Genomic DNA, 28,000 nt, shown 5'->3' with positions numbered 1-28,000 from the left:
CTCTGATGAAATAAAAGGGTGTTTGCTCGGAGGCGCAGAAGGGATCCCAGCTGGACCTGCCATGGGGCGCGCAGGCTACAGGGCTCTGCTGCTCGGGCTGGTGCTGCTGCGGCTCCTGCAGCCCACGGCCCAGTTCTGGCTTTTCAACGTGCTCTTCCCTCCCAGCGCCACCCCAGAAGCAGCACCCTCCAACAGCACCCCGCCCGTGGTACTCGGTAAGGTCACCCCCGCAGGGCAGCATGGAGACACTCCCTGGGGGCTCTGCTTGTGGGGGGGGGGCAGCCTGCAGCCAGCGCTCGGAGAGCTCTGGGGGAGACGGAGCAGGCCAAGGAGCCTGGCCTGGCCAGCTCTGGACAATCCTTTGGAAGGATTGCTTCATTCGCTGCCAAGTGCTGCCATCACAGATCAGGCAGGGCTCTGCCCTGGGACCAGCCTGGGGACCGGAGAGCTGGTGCGGGGCCTTCCTTGTGCTTCTCTTTCTCTCCTGCTGTTCACAGTTATTCATCAGCCCCTCTTCCTCAGCCGCGCCCCCTGCCTGTCCCTGTCTGTGAGCCACTCCCTGCACAGCGCCCCCTGCCTGTCCCTGGGTCACTCCCCGAGCTGCGCCCCCTGCCTGTCCCTGGGTCACTCCCCGTGCCGCGCCCCCTGCCTGTCCCTCTCCGTGAGCCACTCCCTGCACAGCGCCCCCTGCCTGTCCTTGGGTCACTCCCCATGCCGCGCCCCCTGCCTGTCCCTCTCCATGAGCCACTCCCTGCACAGCGCCCCCTGCCTGTCCCTGGGTCACTCCCCGTGCCGCGCCCCCTGCCTGTCCCTCTCCGTGAGCCACTCCCTGCACAGCGCCCCCTGCCTGTCCCTGGGTCACTCCCCGTGCCGCGCCCCCTGCCTGTCCCTCTCCGTGAGCCACTCCCTGCACAGCGCTCCCTGCCTGTCCCTGGGTCACTCCCCGTGCCGCGCCCCCTACCTGTCCCTCTCCGTGAGCCACTCCCTGCACAGCGCCCCCTGCCTGTCCTGGGTCACTCCCCGTGCCGCGCCCCCTACCTGTCCCTCTCCGTGAGCCACTCCCTGCACAGCGCCCCCTGCCTGTCCCTGGGTCACTTCCCGTGCCGCGCCCCCTCCCTGTCCCTCTCCGTGAGCCACTCCCTGCACAGCGCCCCCTGCCTGTCCTGGGTCACTCCCCATGCCGCGCCCCCTGCCTCTCCCTGTCCGTGAGCCACTCCCTGCACAGCGCCCCCTGCCTGTCCTGGGTCACTCCCCGTGCCGCGCCCCCTCCCTGTCCCTGTCCGTGAGCCACTCCCTGCACAGCGCCCCCTGCCTGTCCTGGGTCACTCCCCGTGCCGCGCCCTCTGCCTGTCCCTCTCCGTGAGCCACTCCCTGCACAGCGCCCCCTGCCTGTCCCTGGGTCACTCCCCGTGCCGCGCCCCCTACCTGTCCCTCTCCGTGAGCCACTCCCTGCACAGCGTCCCCTGCCTGTCCCTGGGTCACTCCCCGTGCTGCGCCCCCTGCCTGTCCCTGTCCATGAGCCACTCCCTGCACAGCGTCCCCTGCCTGTCCTGGGTCACTTCCCGTGCCGCGCCCCCTGCCTGTCCCTCTCCGTGAGCCACTCCCTGCACAGCGCCCCCTGCCTGTCCTGGGTCACTCCCCGTGCCGCGCCCCCTGCCTGTCCCTCTCCGTGAGCCACTCCCTGCACAGCGCCCCCTGCCTGTCCTGGGTCACTCCCCGTGCCGCGCCCCCTGCCTGTCCCTCTCCGTGAGCCACTCCCTGCACAGCGCCCCCTGCCTGTCCCTGGGTCACTTCCCGTGCCGCGCCCCCTGCCTGTCCCTCTCCGTGAGCCACTCCCTGCACAGCGCCCCCTGCCTGTCCTGGGTCACTCCCCATGCCGCGCCCCCTGCCTCTCCCTGTCCGTGAGCCACTCCCTGCACAGCGCCCCCTGCCTGTCCTGGGTCACTCCCCGTGCCGCGCCCCCTCCCTGTCCCTGTCCGTGAGCCACTCCCTGCACAGCGCCCCCTGCCTGTCCTGGGTCACTCCCCGTGCCGCGCCCTCTGCCTGTCCCTCTCCGTGAGCCACTCCCTGCACAGCGCCCCCTGCCTGTCCTGGGTCACTCCCCGTGCCGCGCCCCCTCCCTGTCCCTCTCCGTGAGCCACTCCCTGCACAGCGCCCCCTGCCTGTCCTGGGTCACTCCCCGTGCCGCGCCCTCTGCCTGTCCCTCTCCGTGAGCCACTCCCTGCACAGCGCCCCCTGCCTGTCCTGGGTCACTCCCCGTGCCGCGCCCTCTGCCTGTCCCTCTCCGTGAGCCACTCCCTGCACAGCGCCCCCTGCCTGTCCCTGGGTCACTCCCCGTGCCGCGCCCCCTACCTGTCCCTCTCCGTGAGCCACTCCCTGCACAGCGCCCCCTGCCTGTCCTGGGTCACTCCCCATGCCGCGCCCCCTGCCTGTCCCTCTCCGTGAGCCACTCCCTGCACAGCGCCCCCTGCCTGTCCCTGGGTCACTCCCCGTGCCGCGCCCCCTCCCTGTCCCTGTCCGTGAGCCACTCCCTGCACAGCGCCCCCTGCCTGTCCCTGGGTCACTCCCCGTGCCGCGCCCCCTGCCTGTCCCTCTCCGTGAGCCACTCCCTGCACAGCGCCCCCTGCCTGTCCCTGGGTCACTCCCCGTGCCGCGCCCCCTACCTGTCCCTCTCCGTGAGCCACTCCCTGCACAGAGCCCCCTGCCTGTCCCTGGGTCACTCCCCATGCCGCGCCCCCTCCCTGTCCCTCTCCGTGAGCCACTCCCTGCACAGCGCCCCCTGCCTGTCCTGGGTCACTTCCCGTGCCGCGCCCCCTGCCTGTCCCTCTCCGTGAGCCACTCCCTGCACAGAGCCCCCTGCCTGTCCCTGGGTCACTCCCCATGCCGCGCCCCCTGCCTGTCCCTGTCCGTGAGCCACTCCCTGCACAGCGCCCCCTGCCTGTCCTGGGTCACTCCCCATGCCGCGCCCCCTGCCTCTCCCTGTCCGTGAGCCACTCCCTGCACAACGCCCCCTGCCTGCTTCGCTCCCTGCACTGCACCCCCTGCCTGTCTCTGAGCCGCTCCCCATGCCGTGTCCCCTGCCTGACCCACTTCCTGAGCTGTTCCCCGTGCCGCACCCCTGGCCTGTCTCTGAGTCACTCCCCGCGCCACGCCCCCTGCCTGTCCCACTTCCTGAGACACTCCCTGTACAGCCCCCCCGCCTGTCTCTGAGCCACTCCCCACACTGCACCCCCTGCCTGTTCCACTTCCTGAGCCACTCCCCGCACTGCGCCCCCTTCCTGTCTCTGAGTCACTCCCTGCGCCGGGCCCCCTGCCCGTCCCTGTCTGTGAACCACTCCCCGCACTGCGCCCCCTGCCTGTCTCTGAGTCACTCCCTGCGCCGGGCCCCCTGCCCGTCCCTGTCTGTGAACCACTCCCCACATTGCGCCCCCTGCCTGTCTCTGAGTCGCTCCCTGCACAGCGCCCCCTGCCTATCCCACTTCCTGAGACGCTCCCTGTACAGCCCCCCCGCCTGTCTCTGAGCCACTCCCCACACTGCACCCCCTGCCTGTTCCACTTCCTGAGCCACTCCCCGCACTGCGCCCCCTGCCTGTCTCTGAGTCGCTCCCTGCACAGCGCCCCCTGCCTGTCCCTCTTCCTGAACTGCGCCGGGCCCCCTGCCTGTCCCTGTCTCTGAGCCACTCCCTGCACAGCGCCCCCTGCCTGTCCCTCTTCCTGAACAGCTCCCCGTGCCTCACCCCCTGCCTGTCCCTCTTCCTGAGCCACTCCCCACACTGCACTGCACTGCACTCCCTGCCTGTCCCTGAGCTGCTCCCTGTGCTGTCCCCCCTGCCTGTCCCTCTGCCTGAACCGCTCCCGGTGCCTCACCCGCTGCCTGTCCCTGTCTGTGAGCCGCTCCCTGTGCCACACCCCCACACAGCTCTCGCATGTGAACTAAAGGGGTACACTTCAGGTGGAGCCGAGGGGGTCTGGTCCCACAGTTTGCCAGTGGGTTACCCAGTGATTTGATAGAAAGCACTGTCCCTGTCCCCCAGCAGAGTGCTGGGGCTCCGGACCCCTGGGTTCCAGTCCTGGCTCTGTGTTCTGGCGGGCTGAGGTTACAGTGATTAAAGACAGCACAGCCGAGCACATAGATTTGCCACATTCAGTCTGAACGGCAGCGTGGTGGCAATTTGGATCTGCCCCATTGCTTCCTCCACTGGTGTGACATGCTGGAGCTGGGGGCTAAGCGAGAGGAGTTGTGTAGGGCAGCGCTTGGTGACAGAAGAGTTGGCCTGGACCTAGCAAAGGGGACGGCAGCTGTACAAATGGAAAGAGGCCTTGCAGCCACTGACAGCATGTTATCCCATCTGTCCCCTGGGGGCTCTGTTAGTGCCATGGGCCTGTGGTTAATTATACCTTATTTCCAGTCGGAATATGTCTAGTTTCAGTTTCCAGCCAGTGGAATTTGTTCAAAGAGCCCCCTGTGATCAGAAATCGCCTTCCCACGTGGGTACTTACAGACCATGATCAAATCACCTCTTAACCTTCTGTTAGATAGATTGAAATACTTGAAGTCTCTTACCGTCAGGCAGGTTTTTTGAACCTCAGATCATTCTTGTGGCTATGCTCTGAACCTGTGCCAGTTTTTCAACATCCTTTTTGAAGTGTGGACAACCACTGGACACAGAATCCAGTAATGGTCCCACCGGTGGCATATACAGAGGTAACATCACCTCCCTACTCTGCCCTGCATGTGCGGCACTTACCCTCTTAGCCAAAGCCTCGCCCACCCCCTAGCTTGGAAGGAGCATTCACACGCTCCACAAGGGAAGGCAGCCAGACAGGCCTGCCCGGTCACGTCACCCGGTTGGGCTGGCATTTTTCGTGGAAGCTGCTGTGCTGTTTGTTCTCACACTGCTGCTGGACTCTGCCCTGTTTGTCTGACCCCATGCACAGCCGGGAGAGGCTGTGTTTGATGAGTCACGTTGTCCCAGTGCAGAGACCAGCCTGAGCTGGAGTGGGGAGAACATCCGACTGGAAGAGACCTGCTGGGTCACTGAATCTAGTCCCTGCTATCACAGGCAGCCCCGTCATATCATCCCACTCACAAAGCTCCAGCTTCAAACCAGCCCCTCTCAGCCCTCCTTTGGCTAGGCTAGGCGAGCTCTTCCAGTCTCCTCTCATAAGACAGGCCCGGCATTCCCCTGATCATCCTAATAGCTCTTCTCTGCACCTGTTCCAGCTTGAATTCATCTTTCTTGAACACAGGTGACCAGTCCAGCCCACACTAGTCCAGATGAGGTCTTACCAGTGCCTTCTACAAGGGCATTAATACTTCCCTATCTCTCCTGGAAATGCCTCGCCTGGTACATCCTAGAACCGCCTGTCTCTGCAGTCAGGGTGTGGGAAGAAAGCCCTCAGTCTGTGGTCATGTGTGTCTGAAAGGCCACCCCTGGGACACTGCCATCTCCCCTGAAGGGCTGGCATGTGGGTGGCATGTTCTGTGTATTTGACATGTACTGACATGCGAGAAAACACCATTCTGAGCTCCTGTGTGAGCAGTATGTGGGAGGCGTGTTGGAAGCATATGATCAGCATATGAGAGGTGAGCGGGAGGTGTTTGGGAGGTGCCTGGGTGGCACGCGAAGGCCGTGTAGGACATGTCTGGGCAACATGCCAGTGGCGTGTGGATGGCATGTGGACGGCATGTGGGAGGTGTGTGGATGGCGTGCAGCCTCTGAGCAAGTCTGCCCGCAGTCTCAGAATCCCGAACGCACTGCACACGATTGGCAGGGGAGGGGGGCAGCTGTTCAAGGCCAGTAGTGTGCTTCTGCCCAGCCAGTACCAGTGACTCACTAGGACAGGGCAGGCCCCGAGTCACTGCATCTCTCTGCCTCCCCACCAGGGGACATGGCCTCGGCCCCACCAGCAACAAGGCCAGCTCACCTCCCCAGGTGGGGAAATAACTTTGGCCCTGTGATGAACTCAGGTCAGGCCTGGGGCTATACGGGAGAGGCAGTTGGAGGGGCAGCTGGTAACACTGGAGCGATGGGGGCTGGGAGTGCCATGCTGGATGGAAGCCTGGAAAGCTGCAGCTGCAGGTGAGTGCTGCAGGGCGCAAGCCTGGCTCCTGCGGGGAGAAAAGGGACTGTTGAGATTGAAACTCAGCTCCGGGATGGGGGATGGGGACTCCTGGCTCAGGGAGGGAGAGAGGCTGAACTGTGACCCAGCTCAGGGACACAGGGCTCGGAGCTCCAGGCTCAAGGAGAGAGAACTATCTGAACCATGGAGCTGGCTAATTGTGTGAGGACTAAATAAACTAGATCCAGCTCCAGAAGGAAACTATTTTTAAATGCTGTGGCCTGGTTGGAGCATTTGAGGAGACAGGTGAGACGGGAAACTGAGGCAGCATGCTGCGGCACCACCCCAGGCTACAAGGAGGGGCTTGGAAGGCGAGTGCCCAGCCACACTGTCCAAGTGGGGGAAAAAGGCTGCCCCACACAGGTCATATGTCATGGCATGCATTGACGACATTATCATCTCCAGGCAGAGCTGGGAAGACCATCTGAGGCACGTTATCAGTCATACTACAAGCCCTTCAGGAGGCAGGCTCACAGCCAACCTGACCAAATGCTGGCTGGCCCGGCGAGAGGTGACCTACTTGGGCTACCGAGTAGGAGAGGGGCGGTTGAGACCACTCATTGACAAAGTGCAGGCTCTGGCGAAATGTGCCACCCCGCATGACAAAACAGCAGGTACGCCACTTCCTCGGCCTTGTGGGGTACTACCAGCACTTCATACCCAACTTCGCCAACATCGCAGTGCCCTTGACAGACCTGGCAAAGAACATCAGCCCAAGGAAGGCCCCATAGGTGGTGACCTGCGAGAGGACTTCCCAGGAGCTACAGGAGCAGCTGAGTTGAGAACCCATGCTCATCCACCCTGACTTCACCAAGAAGTTGACGCTCCACACAGAGGCCTCCGAGGTGGGCCTAGGCACAGTGCTACCCCAAAACACTGACGGGGAAAAACACCCGGAGTGTACCTCAGCAGGAAGTTGTTCCCACAAGAAACCACCTACTCGGTCATTGAGAAGGAGGCCCTAGCAGTGAATTATATCAGAGGGATAAATACCGGAGAGGGAGAGGAATTATTTAAGCTCAGTACCAATGTGGACACAAGAACAAATGGATATAAACTGGCCACCAGGAAGTTTAGACTTGAAATTAGACGAAGGTTTCTAACCATCAGAGGAGTGAAGTTTTGGAATAGCCTTCCAAGGGAAGCAGTGGGGGAAAAAGATCTATCTGGCTTTAAGATTAAACTCGATAAGTTTATGGAGGAGATGGTATGATGGGATAACATGGTTTTGGTAATTAAATATTCATGATAAATAGGCCCAATGGCCTGTGATGGGATATTAGATGGGGTGGGATCTGAGCTACCCAGGAAAGAATTTTCTGTAGTATCTGGCTGGTGAATCTTGCCCATATGCTCAGGGTTCAGCTGATCGCCATATGTGGGGTCAGGAAGGAATTTTCCTCCAGGACAGATTGGAAGAGGCCCTGGAGGTTTTTCGCCTTCTTGTGTAGCATGGGGCACGGGTCACTTGCTGGAGGATTCTCTGCTCCTTGAAGTCTTTAAACCACGATTTGAGGACTTCAGTAGCTCAGACATAGGTGAGAGGTTTACCGCAGGAGTGGGTGGGTGAGATTTGGTGGCCTGCGTTGTGCAGGAGGTCAGACTAGATGATCATAATGGTCCCTTCTGACCTAAATATCTATGGATCTATGAAAAAAAAATGGACCATGGATGTTCTGAGGTGCTACTTGTGGGGGAATTAATGCCTTTCGGCTAGTGACGACCATGTGCTGCTACAATGGATGAACACCATGAAAGACACTAACCCCAGGATTATGCGGTGGTACCTCTCCTGGCAGCCATACAGCTTTGAAAGCCTTCCCCGGGTAAGTTAGGATCATGAAAATGCAGATTTTTTCTCAAGAGATTGTAGGCACAAGAACCACAGGACCGTGCCCCGGCACTGATTCTGAGGGAGGGAGGTGTGACATGGTGTATTAACCCCTCACTGGACAGGAGGGGAGTAAGGAGCAACTCTGGGCTTAGGAGGCCCCGCTTCTCCTCCCCTGCTGAGCATGCTCTGGTTGGAGGCAAGGTTTAAAAGGCAGTCGGACAGCTCAGTCGGGGCTAGGTAGGAAGTGACTCAGGGAAGCCGACTTGAGACTGATGCAAGGCACCACGGGTGAGCAACAGCCTCCCAGGGCCCTGGGTCAGAACCCAGTGGAGTGGGATGGCCCAGGTGCCCCTACCCCACCTGAGAACTGCACCCACAGATGGAGCTGCTGCCCATGAACTGAACCCACTAGGTGGGGTTGCTGCTGAGAACTGTACCCATTAGGCAACGCTGCCCTCGAGAGCAGTATCTAGTAGGCGGGGCTGCCACCAGAGATGAGCCATTGGGTGTGCCACCTTGGGCCAAAATCATGCTGAGTTTTTTATTTTGCCTTATGCGTCTCTTTCTGCATCTGCAAGTCCCCAGTGACTCTGACGTCAGTTTCTAACAGAGCAGGCACTCTTGCTTTCAGTTTTCAGTTGGATAAAATGTCAGCAGGTGACAGCCCATGCTTCCTTGGTGCCTTGCCATAATTTAACATATGGGTCAGAGTCTCACTCTGCAGCCTTTTTCACTCCACACTTTACAGTTCTGATACCATCTTCCATCTAAACCCCTGGATCAGAGACTGTGGGGACTAGCGGTTACACATCTCAACCTGTACCTCACTGCAGACTGCTAAAATTCATGCCCACTAAACCACAGCCTGTTGTCAGGCATTAGCATGTCAAATATACCATGTCTAGCAAAAGTAAATCTGATATGCACAATCACCTGCTTACCTGTAATATCTTCTAGTAAGGCTGTTTTAGGGAAGTGACAATCATCCTCTAGGACAAGTACAAAGTTTTTTCCAGCCAACGTACACATTTCCTGCCATGCTCCAGGGGGCCAGTTTTTCCTGTGCCACAACATAGGCTCTTTGGCTTGACTTAGCTTGTATTTTTGGTATATGCAACAAGCCTTGACAGGTTCCTCAATGTCACTGTTCATTTGAGGCTCGTGTAAAACATCTCTGGCCCTTCTCCTAGTGTTGTCAATCCCTAAATGATCTTCACGTATCCTTTTTAGCATATTTTTCTATAACACCTTAGGAATCACCATCCTGGTGCCTCTAAACAGGATCTAGTAGTGACAAACCCACTTCAATTGGAAATAGCCTTCATTGCTTTCTGCAGGGTCTCAGCCTGAGCCGTAGGTGTAGCAAGCACAGTCCACGTTGCATCTGAGATTGGACAGTCTTTTGTCACAGGTCCCTATCATGACCTGGTTTCTTATCAGGTGCTCAGTTAGCCCCCCGACAAAATGGCAAGACTGGCTCTTCAGTCTTAGCTCAGTCACCAACTTCTCTTGAATTCACTTTCTTTTTGTTCTCTGTGTTTAAAAACATCTCTCTTAGGTTTCATTTTGACTTGGAGGGCACCACGCCTCACCTTTCTGTGCTACGGCGTCATAGTTAGCCTCCCCTGCCTGAGCTAACAGTGCTTCAGAACTGGCTGCTGTCGGAAATAACAGGTTTCAGAGTAACAGCCGTGTTAGTCTGTATTCACAAAAAGAAAAGGAGTACTTGTGGCACCTTAGAGACTAACCAATTTATTTGAGCATGAGCTTTCATGAGCTACAGCTCACTTCATCAGATGCATACTGTGGAAATCGCAGAAGACATTATATACACAGACACCATGAAAAAATACCTCCTCCCACCCCACTCTCCTGCTGGTAATAGCTTATCTGCGATTTCCACAGTATGCATCCGATGAAGTGAGCTGTAGCTCACGAAAGCTCATGCTCAAATAAATTGGTTAGTCTCTAAGGTGCCACAAGTACTCCTTTTCTTCTTGTCGGAAATAAGGTTGCCTTCTGCTTTGCTGGGGCCCATTGCCCGCCGATAGAGTCAAGCTCGGTTTAAACTTTCTCCAGCCGTTTCAGCTCTGGTGGGGCTTTGGCCTGCTCCATTCTTCTCCTCAGGGTCTCTGCTCGGTTTGTGTTATCGCTGGTACCACGCGGGGTTCAGTGATCACGCAGGGCTTGTCGGAGCTCTGCTCCAGGCAGTGTCTGAGCGCTAGCTGCCCAGCACTGCATAACGCGTGCCTCTGCACACTCCAGCTGGCTCTGGCCAGAGCCCTTTACAGGTACACTTCCCCACAGGCTGGGCTTCACTCATGGAACCTCCCTGCTCCCAGGAGCATCCGCAGGGCCTGGCTTGGAGTTCAATTGCTGGACCCTGTGGGGCTAGAACTGAGGCCCAAAGAGGTTCTGGGTTTCTGACACTTCCACATTGCCAAGGGAGGCTTAGGTAAGGTGATCACAGGAGGACCCACAGGAGGATCACACTTCCCCACAGGCTGGGCTCAGTGGGAAGTACCACGCAGTGGGACTGGAGTGGCAGCCCCTCACCGTCCCCTGATTGGCCGACACCAGTATATAAACCAGGAAGCCATGACGGGGAGCTGATTGAGTAGCCCAGGCTGCCTGCCTGCACTCCAGACCCTGTGCGCTGGCTTCTGGCCCTGGTTTGTCCTCGACTTTGCTATTCGATTGCACCTGGTGCCTGATCTCCTGGTAACCCTCCTGCTCCCTGACTCTCAGTTCGTCCTCTGACCCACCTCAGACTCTGACCTCCGGTACCCGACCCCTGCTCCGACCAATAGGTCTGACTGCCCTCGTCCCAGTCGTGACACTGTAACAGAGACCATGGCTGCCGTGCTGGATTCTCACTGTAGCCAGAGCGGCCTCCTGCCTCGTCCCCTCGTGTGCCTGGGTTGGTCTCCCCTTGGCCCTGTGGGGAGACGGCCCTGGTGTCCCAGCACCCTAAGCCCCCCTGGATGAGTTGGTGTCCTAGGACAGTCCATGCCATCAGTGAGACTCAGCGCTGAGTCTCTGAACAGGCCGAGAGCGCTGCGGGCCCGACTCCGGACCTGAGTCTTCAGTCCCGTCTGCATCTCCAGGCACAGATCCTCGGGTTGCCAGCCCACGCCCCCATCAGGCTGCTGGCAGGAGCTCTGCCCAGCCCGCCGCCCTTGAGCTCCGTGATAACCTTTGGAGTCCCAGTTACAAATTCCCTTAATAATTATCTAATGATCTTGTGTGACATTGTGTCCCGGCGAGCCTGGGGCTCACGAAGGCCAGACCGCATAGCTAGAGGCCGGGTGGTCTGGTGGCATAGCACACAGATCGATCGCCCACCCACAGCTCTACTGGTGCCCTTCAGCCCCAACTGCAGCCACCCAGCTCTGCCAACAGGCCTCCGTCCCCACCCAAGGGCCCCCCGCTTCACCAGCCCTGGGCTGCTTTCCTCCTGCCAGACTGAACTGGGGAGGAGTCGATTAGCCCTGGCAGGCACCCCAGCTCCACTGACCGGTCACTCTCTTGCTGCCAGCTTTGCGCCACTGCCTTTTCTGAAGTCCCCATAACGATTGACTAGTCCCGCCCCTCCCCCAGTGTTTTAGGGGACCCAGGGATGCTTGGCCTGTCAAGTGGTTTTGGGGTTCATCCGGGAGAGGCTCAAAGGGGCACCCAAGTACTGCCAGGGGGAGCGGGCCACCACAGCGCAGCAAGAGCCTTTGGTCTGCACCCGTGCCCAGAGAGACACCCACGTCGGGTTTCAAACCAGGGTGAGCTGCACGCATGTAAGTCACTCACTATTATACCAGTGCTGCGTGTCTACACTGAGGGGCTGCAGGGGGGCAGCTACATTGGTGCAACCCCTGTGCAGCCGTGACCATGTGGGGGGAGCCCCAGCCTGAGCGCATCCCTGCCTGGCACCCATGTGGTCCCTGCCCCCCTACAGGTGTCCCGGTCTGAATGCGTCCCTGCCTGGAACCATGCAGTCCCCACCCGCCTAGGGGAGCCCTAGCCTGAGGGAGCCCCATGGTGACACTAGGCAGCAGAGATGGGTTCTGGCAGGTGCAGCCCTCCTGGCACTGCCTGTGCTTCCTGAGCCACCCTTGGAGCACCCCTGGGGCCTGCCGGCCATAGGGCTGCTGTGGACAGACCTCAAGTAGCAGAGCCCTGGACCTGTCGTGCTGGGCGCTGGGGTCTGACTGGCTGCTTCCTCTCTGTCTCTGGTGCCCACAGTGCCCGCGTGCCTGGGGAACCAGCTGGAGGCCAAGCTGGACAAGCCGAAAGTGGTGAACTGGATGTGCCACCGCAAAACCGAGGACTACTTCACCCTCTGGATCAACCTGCACATGTTCCTGCCGCTTGGCGTCGCCTGCTGGATCGACAACACCAGGTTCCTGCCTGACCCCACCCCAGAGCTCCCCTTGGAGAGTCCCTGCGAGCCCTAGCTCGCTGGTACTGGGCCAGCTGGCCCCATAGCCCACTGGGGACAAGGGGAGCCCTTCAACTGCCCACCCACCCAGCGCCTTCCACCTCGCCATTGAGTGTTGCCCTCCCTCTACACTCGCAGCCGCATCAGGCCAGGTCCATCCAGGGGGTCTGAGATGCAGCTAGTCAGGGCTGCGGGGGGACCCAGCAGCCAGGGCCTCCTCGAACTCTCAGCTACCTCAGCCAAGACAGGATTCTCCTGGGATTGTCCTGTGAGCATGGATCCGTGACACCTGCTCAGAGCCCCAGGGCAGGAGCCCTGGCCATGGCAGCCTGCTCGGCCCAGAAGCTGCACAGGCTCCTTGCCCTGGGGACTGAGCCCCACGAATGCAGGGAGCAGCATGGGAGGGGGTCGAAGTGCAAATAAAGAGCTCTGCTGCACTGGGTGAGAGGTGGGAATCTGGAGAGTCCCCTGAGGACTCAGCTAGTGCTTGGGGTCAAAGCCCTGCACCCGGGAGGGACAAGGGAGCTGGGAGGGCCACAGTGAGACACAGCACCCCAAAGAGCAGCAGCTCTGCCCCATCCCTCTGTAGGACCCTGGTGAAGCCATGCCTGAAATGCTGCATCCCCTTCTGGGCACCTCCATCCCAGAAAGCCATCCCTAGGTGGGAGCGATGGAGAGGGAAGCAGAGGAGGTTCACAGCCGGGAGGGATGGGCTCTGGGGAAGGGCAAAGTGCGGCCACTTGGCTGGGACTGGGGGCTCCTCAGAGGGACATGGTGAGGGTCTGCGAATACCCAAAGAGCAGGGAGACGGTCTGTAGAGTGAGACGGGGTGTGGCGAGGCCTAGAAACGAGCACTAGGAAAATGGAAGTGGAATTAAGGAAAGCTCCTGGCCCGTGACAGCTCCCAAGGGCTTCGCTTGGGACTCTTATAAATCTATAAATTTTGCAAAGGCAGGCCACTGATCTCTGATTAGCCTAAGTCATTGAATTGTTTCTTAACCTCCGTAGGTGTTATGTTCACAGCATACAAACTGAAGTTAGACACGGCTTTATTTCTTAGCCTCCAGAACCCTAATGCACCGAAACCAGAGAGAGACAAAGCAGGCTGCTCCCTCAGGCAGAGGCCCAAATTGCTCTAAGTCAGCTCTTTGCAGTCTGGCTGCTGAAGACCCTGATCACACACTTCCCTACAGTGCCCCCTAGCCTGCAAGCAGGCTGGGGCAAACCCCTGAGAATGTAAAGTGATAGTTTATAATTTTAACAGAGTTTCCAATACACCATTTTAGGCCCTGAATCTGTGTCCTCCCATCTGCATCCAGTGCGGGGTCAGGAGGACTGAGGGCACGGGGAATGTAAGCAGGGTCCTGTTGTTCCCATGCAGAAGAGATTCAAACTCTCAATTTGCATGGAGAATACACTGCCTCTTCACCAGCTTCCACCACACCACCTGGGAGCGAGGTGCACTTCCTGGAGATCTGCAAGTGAACCCATTACCTTGTTTTAATGGGCCTTTTAAGAAATGTTCCATATCTGACCCTTTTCCCATAGCCCTCTAGTTCCCAAACAGCTGGTTTGTTTTCGGTCAGTTTCCATGCCACTAAAATTTACCACCAACATTCCTTCACTGCACATCTAAGGAAGTTAGGTCGTAATTAAGCAATGTCAATCGGTGCTTTTCCTATCTTAGTCACTATTTGCCCTTACTCCCATTCCTTGCAATGCGTCTGTCTCTGCATTCCTTCCACGAGGCACGCTCTAGGCCAGGCTTTGCACTCTTCCAGCCTCTGCCCAGCGCTGTGAGGGTGTTCCACCACACTGGTGCAGTCTGAAGGGGCTCAGCAGGTTCTGGGGCTGTCAACAAAGACAAAAGATGTGGACAGACATGAGCTGCCCCAAGGGGGGCAAGGCTCTCTCTTCAGCTCCTTCTGGAAATCTGTGGCCCCAACGGGGCTCACAGACCAATACGGAAGAATAGGCCCATCAAAAGTGGTTCAGCATTGTGCCCTCCTTTCCTTCAGGGAGGAGTTGTAGGACAGTGGCCAGCTGAGGCGCTCCAGCCTTGCTCCAAGGGCTGAGGACCAAAGATCTGCTCTCCCATCAGCTGTGCTGGATTTGCCCTTTTTAAGCTCCTCCCTCCAACAGGTGTGATGGGGTGGGGCCACTCGAGCTCACAAGAGCTCATTAATGCAGTGCTGCCCAGTGTGGGGTCTATATACCCCATCACAGGAACCAAAGCTACCAAATAGGATTGAAGATTTAAAAACTAGAATGATGTAAAATTAACATGGCCCACATTACGTGGATTAAAAACTGGCTAACTGATAGGTCTCCAAATGTAACTGTAAATGTGGAATTGTCATTGAGGAGGTATGTTTCCAGTGCGGTCCTACAGGGATCGGCTCTTGGATCTATGCTATTTAAAATGTTATCAGTGGCCTGGAAGAAAACATAAAATCATCACTGATCAAGTCTGCAGGTGACCCAAAAATCAGGGAAGTGGTAAATAATGACTAGGACAGGTCACTGAGAGCGATCTGACTCTCTTAGTAAACAAGTAAACTTAGCCGTACTAAAACGCAAGCAAACACTATGTTTTAATATGGCTAAATATAAATGTATATATCTAGGACCAAAGAATGTAGGCCGCACTTACAGGATGGGGAACTCTATCCTGAGAAACAGGGACTCTGAGAAAGATTTGGGAGTTGTGGTGGATGATCAGCTGAACATGAGCTCCCACTGCGACGCTGTGGTCAAAACAGCTAACGCAATCCTGGGATGCATGAACAAGGGAATTCTGAGTGTGAGCAGAGGTTATTTTCCCCTCTGTATTTGGAACTGGTACGACCACTGCTGAGATCCTGTGTCCAGTTTTGGTGGACACAATTCAAGAAGGATGGTGATCAGTTGGAGAGGGGTCCAAGAAGAGCCATGAGAATGATTAAAAGATAAGAAACCCTGCCTTGTTGTGATAGACTCAAAGAGCTCAATCTATTTAGCTTAACAAAGAGAAGGTTACAGCCTGTAAGTATCTACGTGGGGAACAACGATTTAACCATGGGCTCTGCAATGTAGCAGAGAAAGGTCTAACACAATCCGATGGCTGGAAGTTGAAGCCAGACAAATTCAGACTGGAAATAAGGTGCCAATTTTTGACAGTGAGGGTAATTAACCATTGGAACAATTTAGCAAGGGGCGTGGTGGATTCTCCATCACTGGCAATTTTTAAATCAAGATTTTATATTTGTCTAAAAGACCTGCTCTAGGAATTATTTTGGGCCAGTTTTTGTGCTCTACAGGGGGTCAGACTAGATGACCCAAGTGGTCCCTTCTGGCCTTGGGATCTGTGAGTCTGTGAAGACGCTCATGCCTGCAGTAAAGACGGACACTATGTGGCTAGTGGAAGAGGCGTCCCTAGCAGATAGCTGCTGTTTCCCTTTGTTTCCAACGGGACTGGTGCCACAAGCTGCCCTTGGGGAAATGGCTCCCATTCCTTAGAGGTTTTGCTGGAGTAGCTCTCTGCCTTCACTGTCAGAGCTGGACAAGCCAATGTTTTAGCGGGTCACAGCAGCTCCTCTAGCTCGGTGATAGAGGCCTGGGCTGGGATCTATTCCTGGCTCTGGGAGGGGGTGGGGACTAGTGGTTAGCGCCAGCACTTGGAATGGTAACAAGTCTGAGACTGGGGTCGGCTGTCAGAGACCTGGATTCTATTCCCAGAGCAACTAGAGATTGCCCCAGTTACCGCATTTGTGCAAGAGGGAGGCTGGCTCTTACCTACCCCCCAGGTGTTGCTCAGAATCAGGGCTGTGACACACACGCAAATGTAAACCGAGGTGAGAGTTGACCTCACGGTCTCCTGGCTCCCACCACAGTGCACCTTCCCTAGGCTGTTTTAATGAGGACGGCTTCCCCCTCCCTCAAATTGGTTAAGCTGTGGTACACTTGAGGGCTCTGCTAGCCGTGCAAAAGCGAGGCTGCCGCTGAGTCGAGATCGCCAGACCGTGGCTCAGTGTTTGCAGCGGGTCTGAAGCCGCAGACGACACTCGGGGAAAAGGGCTGCCCCCTGTGTTCTAGGGTTGGGAGCTGTGAGAAGAGGGCCCATGTGATAGAGCTCAGCTCAGCTGGGAAGAGGTGGCCAAGGTTCCCGGGCCTGAGACGCTCTGAGTTCCAGGGCCAGGGGCTCTCCAGTGTCTGTTAACGCTGTGCAGCTTGGACAGACTCCTCTGCTCTGAGAGCCAGGCCTGGCCTGGCAGGCACAGGTCAGAGATGAGCACTCGACAGGCTCCCCGGCCCCGGAGCACAGGCTCCATTGTGCTGGAGTTGGGAAAAGTAGTGATGGATTCACCAGGCCTCTCCGCACAAGCAATTAACCCCGTCTTCCCTGCAACCTCAGACATGGGTGCTCCCTCCTTGTCCCCACACGCCAGAGGGGGATTCCAGAGGGCATCCTTGCCCCCCCAGACCCAAAATCCTCCTACATAAACAAAACAGAACCTTCACCTCAGAGGGGTCAGCCTGGGTCAGTGTGGTCCCCCCTTCCCGCCACGGCAAACCCTAAAAAGCCAGGAAATGCCAAGTTATGGGGCACCTCTTCCCCATCTCCTAACCCCACACAGACAGGTCTCCTGCATTGTCACCAGGGATTTCTGCCTCTAGCTGACCACGACTCATCTGTGCCCCCTGCAACGCACCTGACCTGCTTTAGCTCACCTGGGAGGGCTGGGACCGATGCAGGGATCCCTAGGTGAGATCCTCTGGCCCAGGATATACAGACTGGTCAATGTGGTCCTCTAGCCTTAACACCCACAAATAATGCAAAATCTTAACAGCCACCTCATCGGCTACTCAGGGCTGACACGTGCCCTCCGGCGAGCGATGGGCCCTAGAAACAAGCCCTATTCCCAACTCCCATCCCGAATTCCCAAGCAGGGTGTTTCCCATGAGGGATGGGGGTTGCCTGGATTTCTGTCCCCACCCAATGGCCTCGCCTTTGCGCCCTGGCGGGGTGGATCTGCCACCCACCTGCCATCTCCTGTCCTGTCCTTGCAGAGTGGTGTATAACCGGAGCACCGGCAAGATGTCCAATGCGCCTGGGGTGCAAATCCGCGTGCCCGGCTTTGGCAAGACCTACTCCGTGGAGTACCTGGACAAGAGCAAGCTGGCAGGTGAGGGGTGCCCTTTTCGGTGTCCAAGGCAAGGGGTCCTCATGGCCTGGGGGGAGCTCCCAGGGTGCTGATCCTACTGCTGGTGCCCAGCAGTAGAAAAGGGTCCCTGCCTGCTGCAGGATTTGCCCAGGCCTGGCTTTGCAGGGCTCTCTGAAGCCCAGGACCATTACCCCTTATCCCTGAGTCTGTCCCAGCTCTGGGACCCTTGCACAGCCCAACCCCACAGCCAGGAGCGGGCAGCGGGAAGCTGAGGGCCAGCGGATGCAAGATCTCTGCAAAGCCCATGGTGCAGTGACCCGCGTCTGAGAGGAGAGGGCCATACAATGCCACTAGGCATAACCATCCCAGGGAGTGAGGAGACCCAGAGCACAGCGCCCAGAATGCACTGAGCCAACGCCTCTGGCCAGAGGGACTCAGACACTGGGCAGGCCAGGCAGGAGCTTGCCCACAGCCCAGAAGTGGGGAGGAATGCAATCTGGGTGAAGGGCCAGAGTCCCCTGTGATGCTTTGGGGTTCAACCCTGACCAGTGAGAGGCTATGTCACCACCTGCCCTGCAACTCTGGGTGTCTTGAATGCTCTGCCGTGTGGCTCACAGCCCGGACACCCACAGCCAGCAGACAAGCCAGCAGGTTACACCCTGGCTTCCACCACCCAGTTAATTTCTGCAAGGTACCCCCAACCCTCGCCAGTCCCGAATTTCCCCCAACCCATCTGCCCTGCACGGCCCAGCCCGCTCCTAGCGTGCTCAGAGAAGTAATTAAGTTTGCTGCTCCTTTAGAGAGACAGTAAACAGCAGCTCGTTCATTTTACTAGGGATTGTCTGACGCTCTTAAGTCAATCACAGCACTGTCAGTTCATATTAAAAGAAAAACAAGCACATTACACAAAAATCCATAGGGCTAAGTGCAGGGCCAGATTAACACAGGGGCTTTAGGGGCTGCAGCTCTGGGCTAAGGGAGGCCGCAGCGCAGCAGGGCTCTGGCAGGCTGCCTGCATGCCGTGGCCCCACGCCGCTCCCGGAAGCGGCCGGCTGCTGGCACAACTCTGCGGCCCCTGGCAGGGGGAAGGCAGCTCCACACGCTGCCTCCACCCCAACACCGTCCCCACAGCTCCCATTGGCCGGTCCCTGGCCAATGGGAGCTGCGGGGGAGGCACTTGTGGGTGCGGGCAGCACACAGAGATGCGCTGTCCCCCTTCCCACAGGGGCATGCAGAGACGTGCCAGCAGCCAGCCGCTTCCAGGAACGGCGTGGGGCCACGGCAGACAGGCACCCTGCCTGAGCCCTGCTGCGCCACCAGCCGGGAGCCGCCTGTGGTAAGTGCCTCCCAGTCAGAGTCTGCACCCCACACCCTCTTCCACACCCCAACTCCCTGCCCCAGGTCAGAATCCCCTCCTGCACCAGAATCCCTCCCAGAGCCTGCACCCCTAATCCTCTCCTGCATCCCAACACTGCCCCAGCCTGGAGCCCCCTCCTGCACCCAAACTCCCTCCCAAAACGAAACGAATATAACAGCTGTTCTAAGGTAAGAAGCAGGCTATTCTGAATTAACTTAACTGTATTCTGCATATTTTAAGACTGAAATGTAACCACAGAACAGCTTTATGTTAATTAAAGGCAAGTTTAGTATAGCGTTAATACCCCATAATTGCGATCATTTTGTTTTAAATTAGGAAAAAAGACGTGTATACAGGGTCCCCACAACATCTAATAGCTCTGGGCCCACAGGAGAGTTAATCCGGCCCTGGTTAAGTGACACCAAGTAGAAGGGATACAGACAGGAAGGGTTACAAGCAATCAAAAGCAAAAATACATTTCTGAGACTAAAACATAATTCTAGCAAATGACAGTCTTTTCTCACCTCGCCTCAGCTCCCAGAGATTGCAGGATCCAACATTCTGTGATTTCAGAGCTCTGGCTCTTAGACCCTCACGTGATGGATGCTCAAATGGCTTTTTCTCTCTCCTATCATTCCCCGTCGAGTGGTCTTTCCCCACGAACTCTCCGGATGGCTTTGTTTACCTTTCATGGAAATGTGCGTTCGTTGTCTCTGCCTGACGACCAGACGAGCAAATCCACGTTTCTTTCTCCGGGGCAGACCGGGTTATGCACTGCTTACCAAACACATGTTAAGAACATAATTCTAGCACACATTTATAACTCTGTGTACGCACCCCGTACATACACCACATACTGAGTGTCGGGACCAGGGTGTTACCAGGTTGTATGTACAGGTTATGACAACACTGAGTTAGATAACTGTGTCTCAGGCCTGACACAGAGCAATCTGTCACCCCTCCCATAGGATTAGCCACTGGCTACTCCACAGACGTTGGTTCAAAGTCCCCCTGAGCCCACAGACTGGGGGTCATGTTTCCTGCGCTTAGCATCCATGCCCCCCTGGTGGTTGCTTCTCCTCCATCTGGGTCACCCAGGCCAGTAAAGGGTTCTGCCGCCCCTAAAGGTGTGAAACCAGGTCTCTTACCATCTTGAGTCTTCTTTACTCACAGCAGGGTGCTGGCCCCCGGCTACCCTCAGCTGTGCCAGTGTCTCACTGCACCCTACAATTTTTGGGCCACAGAACTGTCCAGCTGTGCCTCAGTTTCTCTGATTTCAGTGGCATTCTGGCCCACAGTTGTGCCAGAGCCTTACCACTCCCAGCACTCTTCCCTGTTCTCAGTGGGGCATTAGCCCACAGCTATTTACCTAAATATGACAGGGTCCCCCACTCCTAGCAGATCCTGCCACAGACACACTCAACCCTGACTCGGTTTCCCCAGTGAGGGTTTGCCCCCTTGACCACTGAGTCTGACCGTGGCAGGCTTGTACCTGAGCCCTCAGGCTCAACCCTGTCACATTGTTACAGAAAACAACACATCAAAAAATCACTTCCCACATTCCCCCAGTCAGAATCCCAGAGTAACCTTTAGTGTCCAGAATGCCTCAGGCTACAGGCAGAGTGATGGGGTCCATCATACCCACATCGGGTGGTCTGCTAGCCCCTGATCAGGCATGCCATTATGTCCTTCCTTTTGGGTCCCACGGGTGAGACTTGCCCCTCCTCTTCTGTCTGAGCTGCCTGCGTTGGGCCTGGTCAGCAAGCTTCCGCTGCTCCAACTCTGCCTCCTCACTCAGACGCCTGGCCTCCAGCTCCACGCGTCTCTCTTCCATTAGCAGCCTTTTCCGCTCCAGCCTCCCCAGCTCTCGCCGTCGCTGCTGCCTCTGCTGGATCCTCTGCAGAACCGTCTGCTTGGTCTCCTGCATGTCCTGTAGGAGAAAAAGGGACCCCCTCTGGTTTGGAGCAAGTGCCCCATCCTGCCTCATGGCATGTGAGTGTGGCACGGCCATTGGCACCAACAGCCAGCATCCAAGCATGCAGGACAGGGTATCTGCTGCCAGGTTTTCTTTCCTCTTTATGTGTCATATTCTTGCAGTGTCATGCTCCACCATAGCAGCTTGGAATTGGATCCCTTGGTTTTGGGCAAGCAAACCAATGGGGAGTGGTCAGTTGGGACCCTGAACTTCTTGCTAAAGAGAAGCTGCCCGAGTTCTTATAGCCTAACAGGGGTGGTTTTGTTAGTTTCCTTTGACTGCATTAGTACTGCACTTAAACCAACATCTGGTGCATCTGTACAGAGTTCAAAATCTGGACTAGCCAGAATAGGGTTTTCTTCACCTTATTGAAACCCTCGTGACACACTACACCTGTGTCTGGCTTTGTCTTTTTACAGTTTCCAAGAGGTAAGATCAGAAAGCATCCATAATTTCATCTACAGCTTTGTGACACACATTTCACAGTGGTATTAATGACCAGTGTGTTATTAGATCCCAAACGATATATTACATGTCACCATTTAAATAAATATCATGACAGCAATGCGTGGCCAAGGACCCCCAGCTCCTACGCTATGTCTGCACCAGGAAATGCTATCTGTCTCCCCCAGCTCTCTCTCTCGGCTGCCCCCAACTCCCATCCTATGTTTCTAGAGCCTCCCAACCCCCACCCTGTACCTCCTTGGACCCCACAATCCTTGCCCTGTATCTCTGGGGGTCCCCCCAACCTCCATGCTGTCTCTCTCGGAGTCCCCCCAGTCTCTGTGCTGTCTCTCTCTAGGTTACCTACACACCCTGGTGCAGAACCTGGTGAACAATGGCTACGTGCGGGACCAGACAGTACGGGCTGCCCCCTACGACTGGAGGATTGGGCCCAGTAAGTGCAGGGTTGGGACCAGCTTCCGCCTCAGCCCAGACAGCCAGGGAGGGAGGCAGAAGGGCACCCACCCTGGCAGCTTGGCGCCCAGGGAGAGCCCCGTGCCCAGGAGGGAAACCAGGCCAGCAAGCCTGACGGGGAGCAGGGTGAGAGAGCCTGAAAGAGACACCCTTGAGGGGAAGAGGGGCCCTGCTGTGAGAGATGTGGGGGGAGGGAATCCTGCTGGGAATGATCATATAGTGCAGGCATGGGGGGACCCCGCAGGGAGTGATCCTCTAGTGAGGGGGCCTGTCTGAGTGCTCCCCAGTGCGTTTCCTCTGCTGCCCCTCCACTGGACGGTCCAGGCCTGGGTTGCTGTGTCTCCCATTGCGCCGGGTTCTAGGGACCTGCTCCTGGCTGGGCTCCTGCTGGCCATGGCTGCCCTGCCCCTGGCACAATGCCCCTCTCTCCCCAGACCAGCAGCACGAGTATTTCCAGAACCTGAAGGCACTGATTGAGGAGATGCATGACACCTACCAGAGACGGGTCTTCCTGCTCGGACACAGCATGGGCAACCTCAACATCCTCTACTTCCTGTGGCAGCAGCCCCAGGCCTGGAAGGACCGGTTCATCGCGGGCTTCATTTCCCTCGGTGCCCCCTGGGGCGGGGCCGTCAAGTCCATGCTCGTCCTGGCCTCTGGTGGGTGATGGCTCCCACTGTCCACTTCCTGCCTTCCTTTCATGGAGTAGTGAGGAGGTGGGAATCTGTTGTAGAGCCCCCAGGGTGGGCAGGGGGCTGCAAATGGCTCCATCGGGAGCTCGCCAACCACCTGGAGTCTGACCGCACTGTCCCTGAGGGAGCACAAGTCCAGTGACAGGGAGCCCACCCAAGGTTTGCTATGGGTAGCGTTGCTGCACTGGCCAGGGACGAGCACTTCTGAGCAGGCAGGGGAGGAAATGCCTGCCGTAGGAAAGGAACAGTAAAAAGACTCCCACTGAAGCTCTACCTGCTATTCCCTGCACGTACCACGCACACCCTCCTCCCAATTCACTCCACTTACAGCTCCTTGGGAAACAGTTCCCCCACCCCAGAATAGCCCCTTGCCTGGTGTTTAGGGCACTCAACTAGGATGCAGGAGACCCAGGTTCAAGACCCTGCTCTGCCTGATTTGGGGGAACTTGAACTAAGCTCTCCCTCCTCCTAATCAGCAGGCAAGGGGCTATTCTGGGCAGGGATCTCTCAGGCTCTCCTGTTGACGTTCTTCTACTTTGTATAAATAATCCCTGGGCCAGAGACACTGACTCTCTAACCCTGCATCAGGGCACTCCCCTGGAATGGCAGAGACGTGAACCTGTGTCTCCTACATCCAGGTGCACACTCACCCCAATGGCCTACAGAGCCTGGTGGTTTTGTTCTCTGTCTGGCCTGATGACTGGTAGTTATACAACGTGGCCCATTGGCTGATCTGGGGTAGGTCTCCCTCCCCACCAGACATTCCATCGTGCACCAGAGTCCTCTCCTGATGAAGGCTGTGTCACAGCCAATACGTTCCTGCAAAGAGTCCCCATTGAAACGAATCGACACTTCCCGACAAAAAACATTTTGTTGGGAGTTTTTTGACCAGCCCTATGCCCACCGTCCCTCACCATTCCCACACACCCAACCCTGCCAGCACAGCCAGTCCCCCCTCCGTTGTATCTGTACTCTCTTTACACCACATTCAGAAGATGAGGAAACCAACAGATACAGCTAGGGTCCAAAGAACGAACTATGCAAGGCCTAGCTCTGTGTATACACTGCTGCTCTAGCAGGGCTCTGGTGGCTTCTGCTGCAGAAGACAGGGAGGTCCTTTAAACTATTTCCTATGCACTACACCACCCCACTCTAATCCTCCCCCCAGCCCTACCCCCATGAGTTCAGAAACACCCCCCCACACACACACACCTTCTTCCCTGAGATGCAGAAGCCCTCTGCTTCCTACCCAGTCTCTCCCCAGTTCAGAACATCGCTGAGCCCTCACCCAGTATTGTAAACCCCAGAAGTTCAAAAATCATGACATTTAGAAAAAAGACATGGGTGCTTTTCCTTTGCCTGCTGGTGTCTGAGCCTTTAGGACTGTGTTAGAGTCACATTTTCATGCCTTTCTCCACAGGCAGGAGGGTCAGAAACTTACTTTTGGTTTAAAGGACGCTGACATTCTCTGGAATAATCACAGGATTCCAGGAGCAGGGTCTTTCCAAAATACACCAAATATGGCAAGACTCGCAGTAAAACCAGGGGAGTTGGCTCTCCTGCCCAACACCCTTGGAAACACCCTCCCCCCGCAACACACACACAGAGCCGGCTCAGAAAACCTAACCCAGGCTTAGGACCCTTTCCCCTCCTGCCGGACACCCAGTACCACCAGCTGAGAAACTCCCCCGGCACAAAACCCTTTCCCCACCCACCCCCAACACACACACTTCTGGCTGGGCTTAGAGAAGCAGGGACAGATGCCCAGCAGGGAAGGACTGTGGCTGTAAGGAGTGGTGTGTGTGATTCATAGGGAGTGCTCTCCCCTTAGATAGTGACAGGTTTCAGAGTCATAGACGTGTTAGTCTGTGTCAGCAAAAACAATGAGGAGACCTTGTGGCACTTTAGAGACTAACGAATTTATTTGGGCAGAAGCTTTCGTGGGCTAAAACCCACTTCATCAGATGCATGGAGTGGAAAATACAATAGAGAGATATAAATACACAGAATATGAAAAGCTGGGAGTTGCCTTACCAAGTGGGGGGTCAGCGCTAATGAGCCAATTCAATTAAGGTGGAAGTGGGCTATTCTCAACAGTTGACAAGAAGGGAGGAAAAAATCACTTTTGCAATGGTAATGAGTTCAATGTAATCAAAGTGGCCCATTTCAAACAGCTGACAAGGTGTGAGTATCAGCAGAGGGAAATTAGTTTTTGTAGTGACCCAGGCACTCCCAGTCTTTACTCAGGCCTAATTTGATGGTGTCCAGTTTGCAAATTAATTCCAGTTCTGCAGTTTCTCACTGGAGTCTGTTTTTGATGGGTTTTTTTGTTGAAGAATTGCCACTTTCAATCTGTTATGGAGTGTCCAGGGAGATTGAAGTGTTGTTCTGCTGGTTTTGAATGTTATAATTCTTGATGTCAGATTTGTGTCCATTTATTCTTTTGCATAGAGACTGTCCGGTTTGGCCAATGTACATGGCAGAGGGGCATTACTGGCACATGATGGCATATAGCACAAGATATATATAAAGCTTATGCCCAAATAACTTTGTTAGTCTCTAAGGTACCACAAGGACTCCTCGTCGTTCTCCCCTTAGAGTTAGTGCTGACCCCAATGCCCCAGTGCAGTGCTACCGGGTGCTATGCTGCAGCAGGGCAGGGTGCTCTGTAGGGGGCGCCCTCCCCACACAGTCAGGACTGACCCCCGTGCTACAAGGTGCGAAGAGTTGTGCTGCTGGATGTTCCATCATTTGAATTAGCTAATAATCCAATAGTTTACCTCAAAACAATATTTCTCTTGGCCGCCTGCCCTGAATTACAGTGCATCTGTTGAGCAGCAGCCTTGCCCCTCCTCCTGCCCCCCAGTGGTGGCTGCATTTCAGCAGTGAATGATCTCTGTATGAATAGTCTGTACACTGCTTTGGGACAGCTGTTCGTTTTGCTAGCGCTGCTGTTCCTGATGAGTGCCTGTGTGAATTGCAGGAGATAACCAGGGCATCCCGATGGTCACAAACATCAAGCTGCGTGAGGAACAGCGCATGGCCACCACAAGCCCCTGGATGTTCCCAACCAACCTAGCCTGGCCCGAATCACACGTCTTTATCTCCACGCCATCCTACAATTACACGTACCGGGACTACCGGCGCTTCTTCCTCGACGTCAACTTTGAGGATGGCTGGTACATGTGGAATGACACCAAGGACCTGCTGAAGGGGCTGCCTCCTCCTGGCGTGGAGACCTACTGCCTCTACGGCATGGGCCTCCCAACAGTGGAGACCTACATCTATGACGAGCGCTTCCCCTATGAGGACCCCGTGGACGTGGTCTATGGGGACGGGGATGACACCGTCAGCACCCGCAGCATGAAGCTGTGCAACCGATGGGAAAAGCAGCAGAAGCAGCGAGTGCATGTGGTGGAGCTGCCTGGAGTGGATCACCTCAGTATGGTTTTCAGCAACCAAACACTAAGCTACATCAATGAGATACTGCTGGGCAGCTTGCAGGCCCGTGCGGAGGAGCAGGGAGGGAATGGGAAAAAGACCCTCTTCCCACCCAACCCAGAGCCAACACGGGCCAGGAAGAACCTCTCTGGTCAGAGGGCCACTAAGAACCCCAAAATGAACTGAAGGCAGCTGGGGTCAGCTTTGCTTCTGACTGGCTGCCCTCCAGCAAAGGGTTCAAATCCGAGTGCCCGTGGAGGGCAAAGCAGCACCCACTCCTGCTCTGACTGGCTTTTGTATTGTGAATGGTGATTAATTACACATTAGAGGCTTGTTATTTGCATATTAGCAGATGGGTAATTAACTACATTGCCAGCTAATTCCATCCCGCTGGCAGGTGTCACCATGACACTGCCATCACTGGCCTGCTAGTGTAACGCCGACAGACCCTGGTTGTTGGCAGGCGGGATCGAACCTGGGACCTCTGAAGTTTAGTGTATGAGCCTCTACTGCATGAGCTAAAAGCCACGTGGCTCTTAGCCAAGGCTGTAGCAGACTCATTAATCTTCAGGTGGTCTAGGGGCCACTAGCCAGAGACAGAGCACCACACTCACCAGGCCACTTTGGCCACAGGGCAATCCCAGCCTGTGCCAGGTCTGAGCTCTGCCCCCTTGGTCCCTGTGCTGGGCTCTGCAGCAGGCAGGCTTGGATTTGCACCCAAGAAATCTGCGCCCAAGGGGCGCTGCAAAGCAGGGGCCTTTGTGGGGCCTCACTGAGAAGCTGAGCTGTTCAGCTCAAAGAGAATGAATCCTGCCCTCATCCTAGAGCTGGAGAGCCACAGGCAGCTGGGTAACTGAATGCATGTGCCAGGCCCTTTAAGGCCTGTGAATGAGGCTGACTGCAGTGAAGGGCCAGTGCCCCACGTCTGGGGTGCCACCAGGCTGTGCACAGGGACCAAGGGGAGCAACTCTCCCTTGTAAAGACAGCATCTTCCACTGCACAAAGGGTCCCTGTTCTCTGCAGTAACTGTGCAAAGTGCTCCGCTTCCAGGCATGCCCTTATTGCCGGCTGCAGCGGGCACACACCTCTGGGGCTGGGCCTTTGCTAACTGCTGCCATCACAAGCCCATCATCACTAGGACTAGCGGGAAGAATTGCTGCAGGAGACTGAGAGCTGCGTCTGGCCTGTGAGAGAAGCACCTCCCTGGAAGTATCCACTGGAGCAGGGGGCTAGCCCCTGCATAAGTACTCTGAGGCCAGGCTAGGATCACTCCAGCCAGCCCAGGCCAGGGCTTGCAGAGCATGCACCGGCCTTGACGTGCTTGCCCAGGGCACTGAGGAACACTGCGTAAACACCTCTTTGCCAGAGGCGCCCCTGTTTCTCTCTCCGAAGGTGTCGGAGTCCCAGGAGAGCCTTGCATTGGGCACTCAGCATACTGATGAGAGGATCCAAATGCTGAATCCCCGTGAGCTTTAAGCCGCTGGAGTCTGAACAGAGCCCAGGCACTGCCTTTACTGGGGGTCTCTAGACCCACTCTTGGGGTGCAGATCCTCTGTCTTAGCACCCCCTCACCATTGCTCTTTACTAAATTGCACACGAAATGCACAGGTCTATACAAAAACACTAAACCTCCATGGGTTTCAGAGTGGCAGCCGTGTCAGTCTGTATCAGCAAAAACAATGAGGAGTCCTTGTGACACCTTAGAGATTAACACATTTATTTGGGCAGAAGCTTTCGTGGGCTAAAACCCACTTCATCAGATGCATGGAGTGGAAAATACAGAGGCAGGTATAAATACACAGCACATGAAAAGCTGGGAGTTGCCTTACCAAGTTGGAGGTCAGTGCTAACAAGCCAATTCAATTAAGGTGGAAGTGGGCTATTCTCAACAGTTGACAAGAAGGGGTGAAAACTAATGAGGCCAATGTAATCAAGGTGGTTCATTTCAAACAGTTGACAAGAAGGTGTGAGTATCAGCAGGGGGAAATTAGTTTTTGTAATGACCCATCCACTCCCAGTCTTTATTCAGGCCTAATTTGATGGTGTCCAGTTTGCAAATTAATTTCAGTTCTGCAGTTTCTTGT

General features: G+C 56.2%; 1 protein-coding gene across 1 annotated transcript; it reads left to right on the top strand.

The window, feature by feature from the left end:
• Positions 1 to 27,671, top strand: LCAT (lecithin-cholesterol acyltransferase). Its single transcript, XM_037878162.2, has 6 exons — positions 1 to 215; positions 12,194 to 12,350; positions 17,439 to 17,554; positions 21,668 to 21,763; positions 22,218 to 22,442; positions 25,459 to 27,671. Exons 1-6 carry the CDS (start codon positions 62 to 64, stop codon positions 26,100 to 26,102), a joined length of 1,392 nt encoding a protein of 463 aa, XP_037734090.1. The 5' UTR covers positions 1 to 61; the 3' UTR covers positions 26,103 to 27,671.
• The last annotated feature ends 329 nt before the right edge of the window (positions 27,672 to 28,000 follow it).

This window comes from Chelonia mydas, chromosome 12 (assembly GCF_015237465.2).
Source record: "Chelonia mydas isolate rCheMyd1 chromosome 12, rCheMyd1.pri.v2, whole genome shotgun sequence".
Classification (NCBI taxonomy): Eukaryota; Metazoa; Chordata; order Testudines; family Cheloniidae; genus Chelonia; species Chelonia mydas.
The sequence above is the reverse complement of the archived record's forward strand: the minus strand, read 5'-3'. Positions and strand labels throughout refer to the sequence as shown.

What these genes read in the sequence shown, in the direction of transcription:
- LCAT (XM_037878162.2), top strand. Translation starts at nt 62, where the DNA reads ATGGGGCGCGCAGGCTACAGGGCTCTGCTGCTCGGGCTGGTGCTGCTG. An exon ending in CGACTGGAGGATTGGGCCCA is followed by an intron (nt 21,764 to 22,217) that starts GTAAGTGCAGGG and finishes CTCTCTCCCCAG; the next exon opens with ACCAGCAGCACGAGTATTTC. An exon ending in CATGCTCGTCCTGGCCTCTG is followed by an intron (nt 22,443 to 25,458) that starts GTGGGTGATGGC and finishes TGTGAATTGCAG; the next exon opens with GAGATAACCAGGGCATCCCG.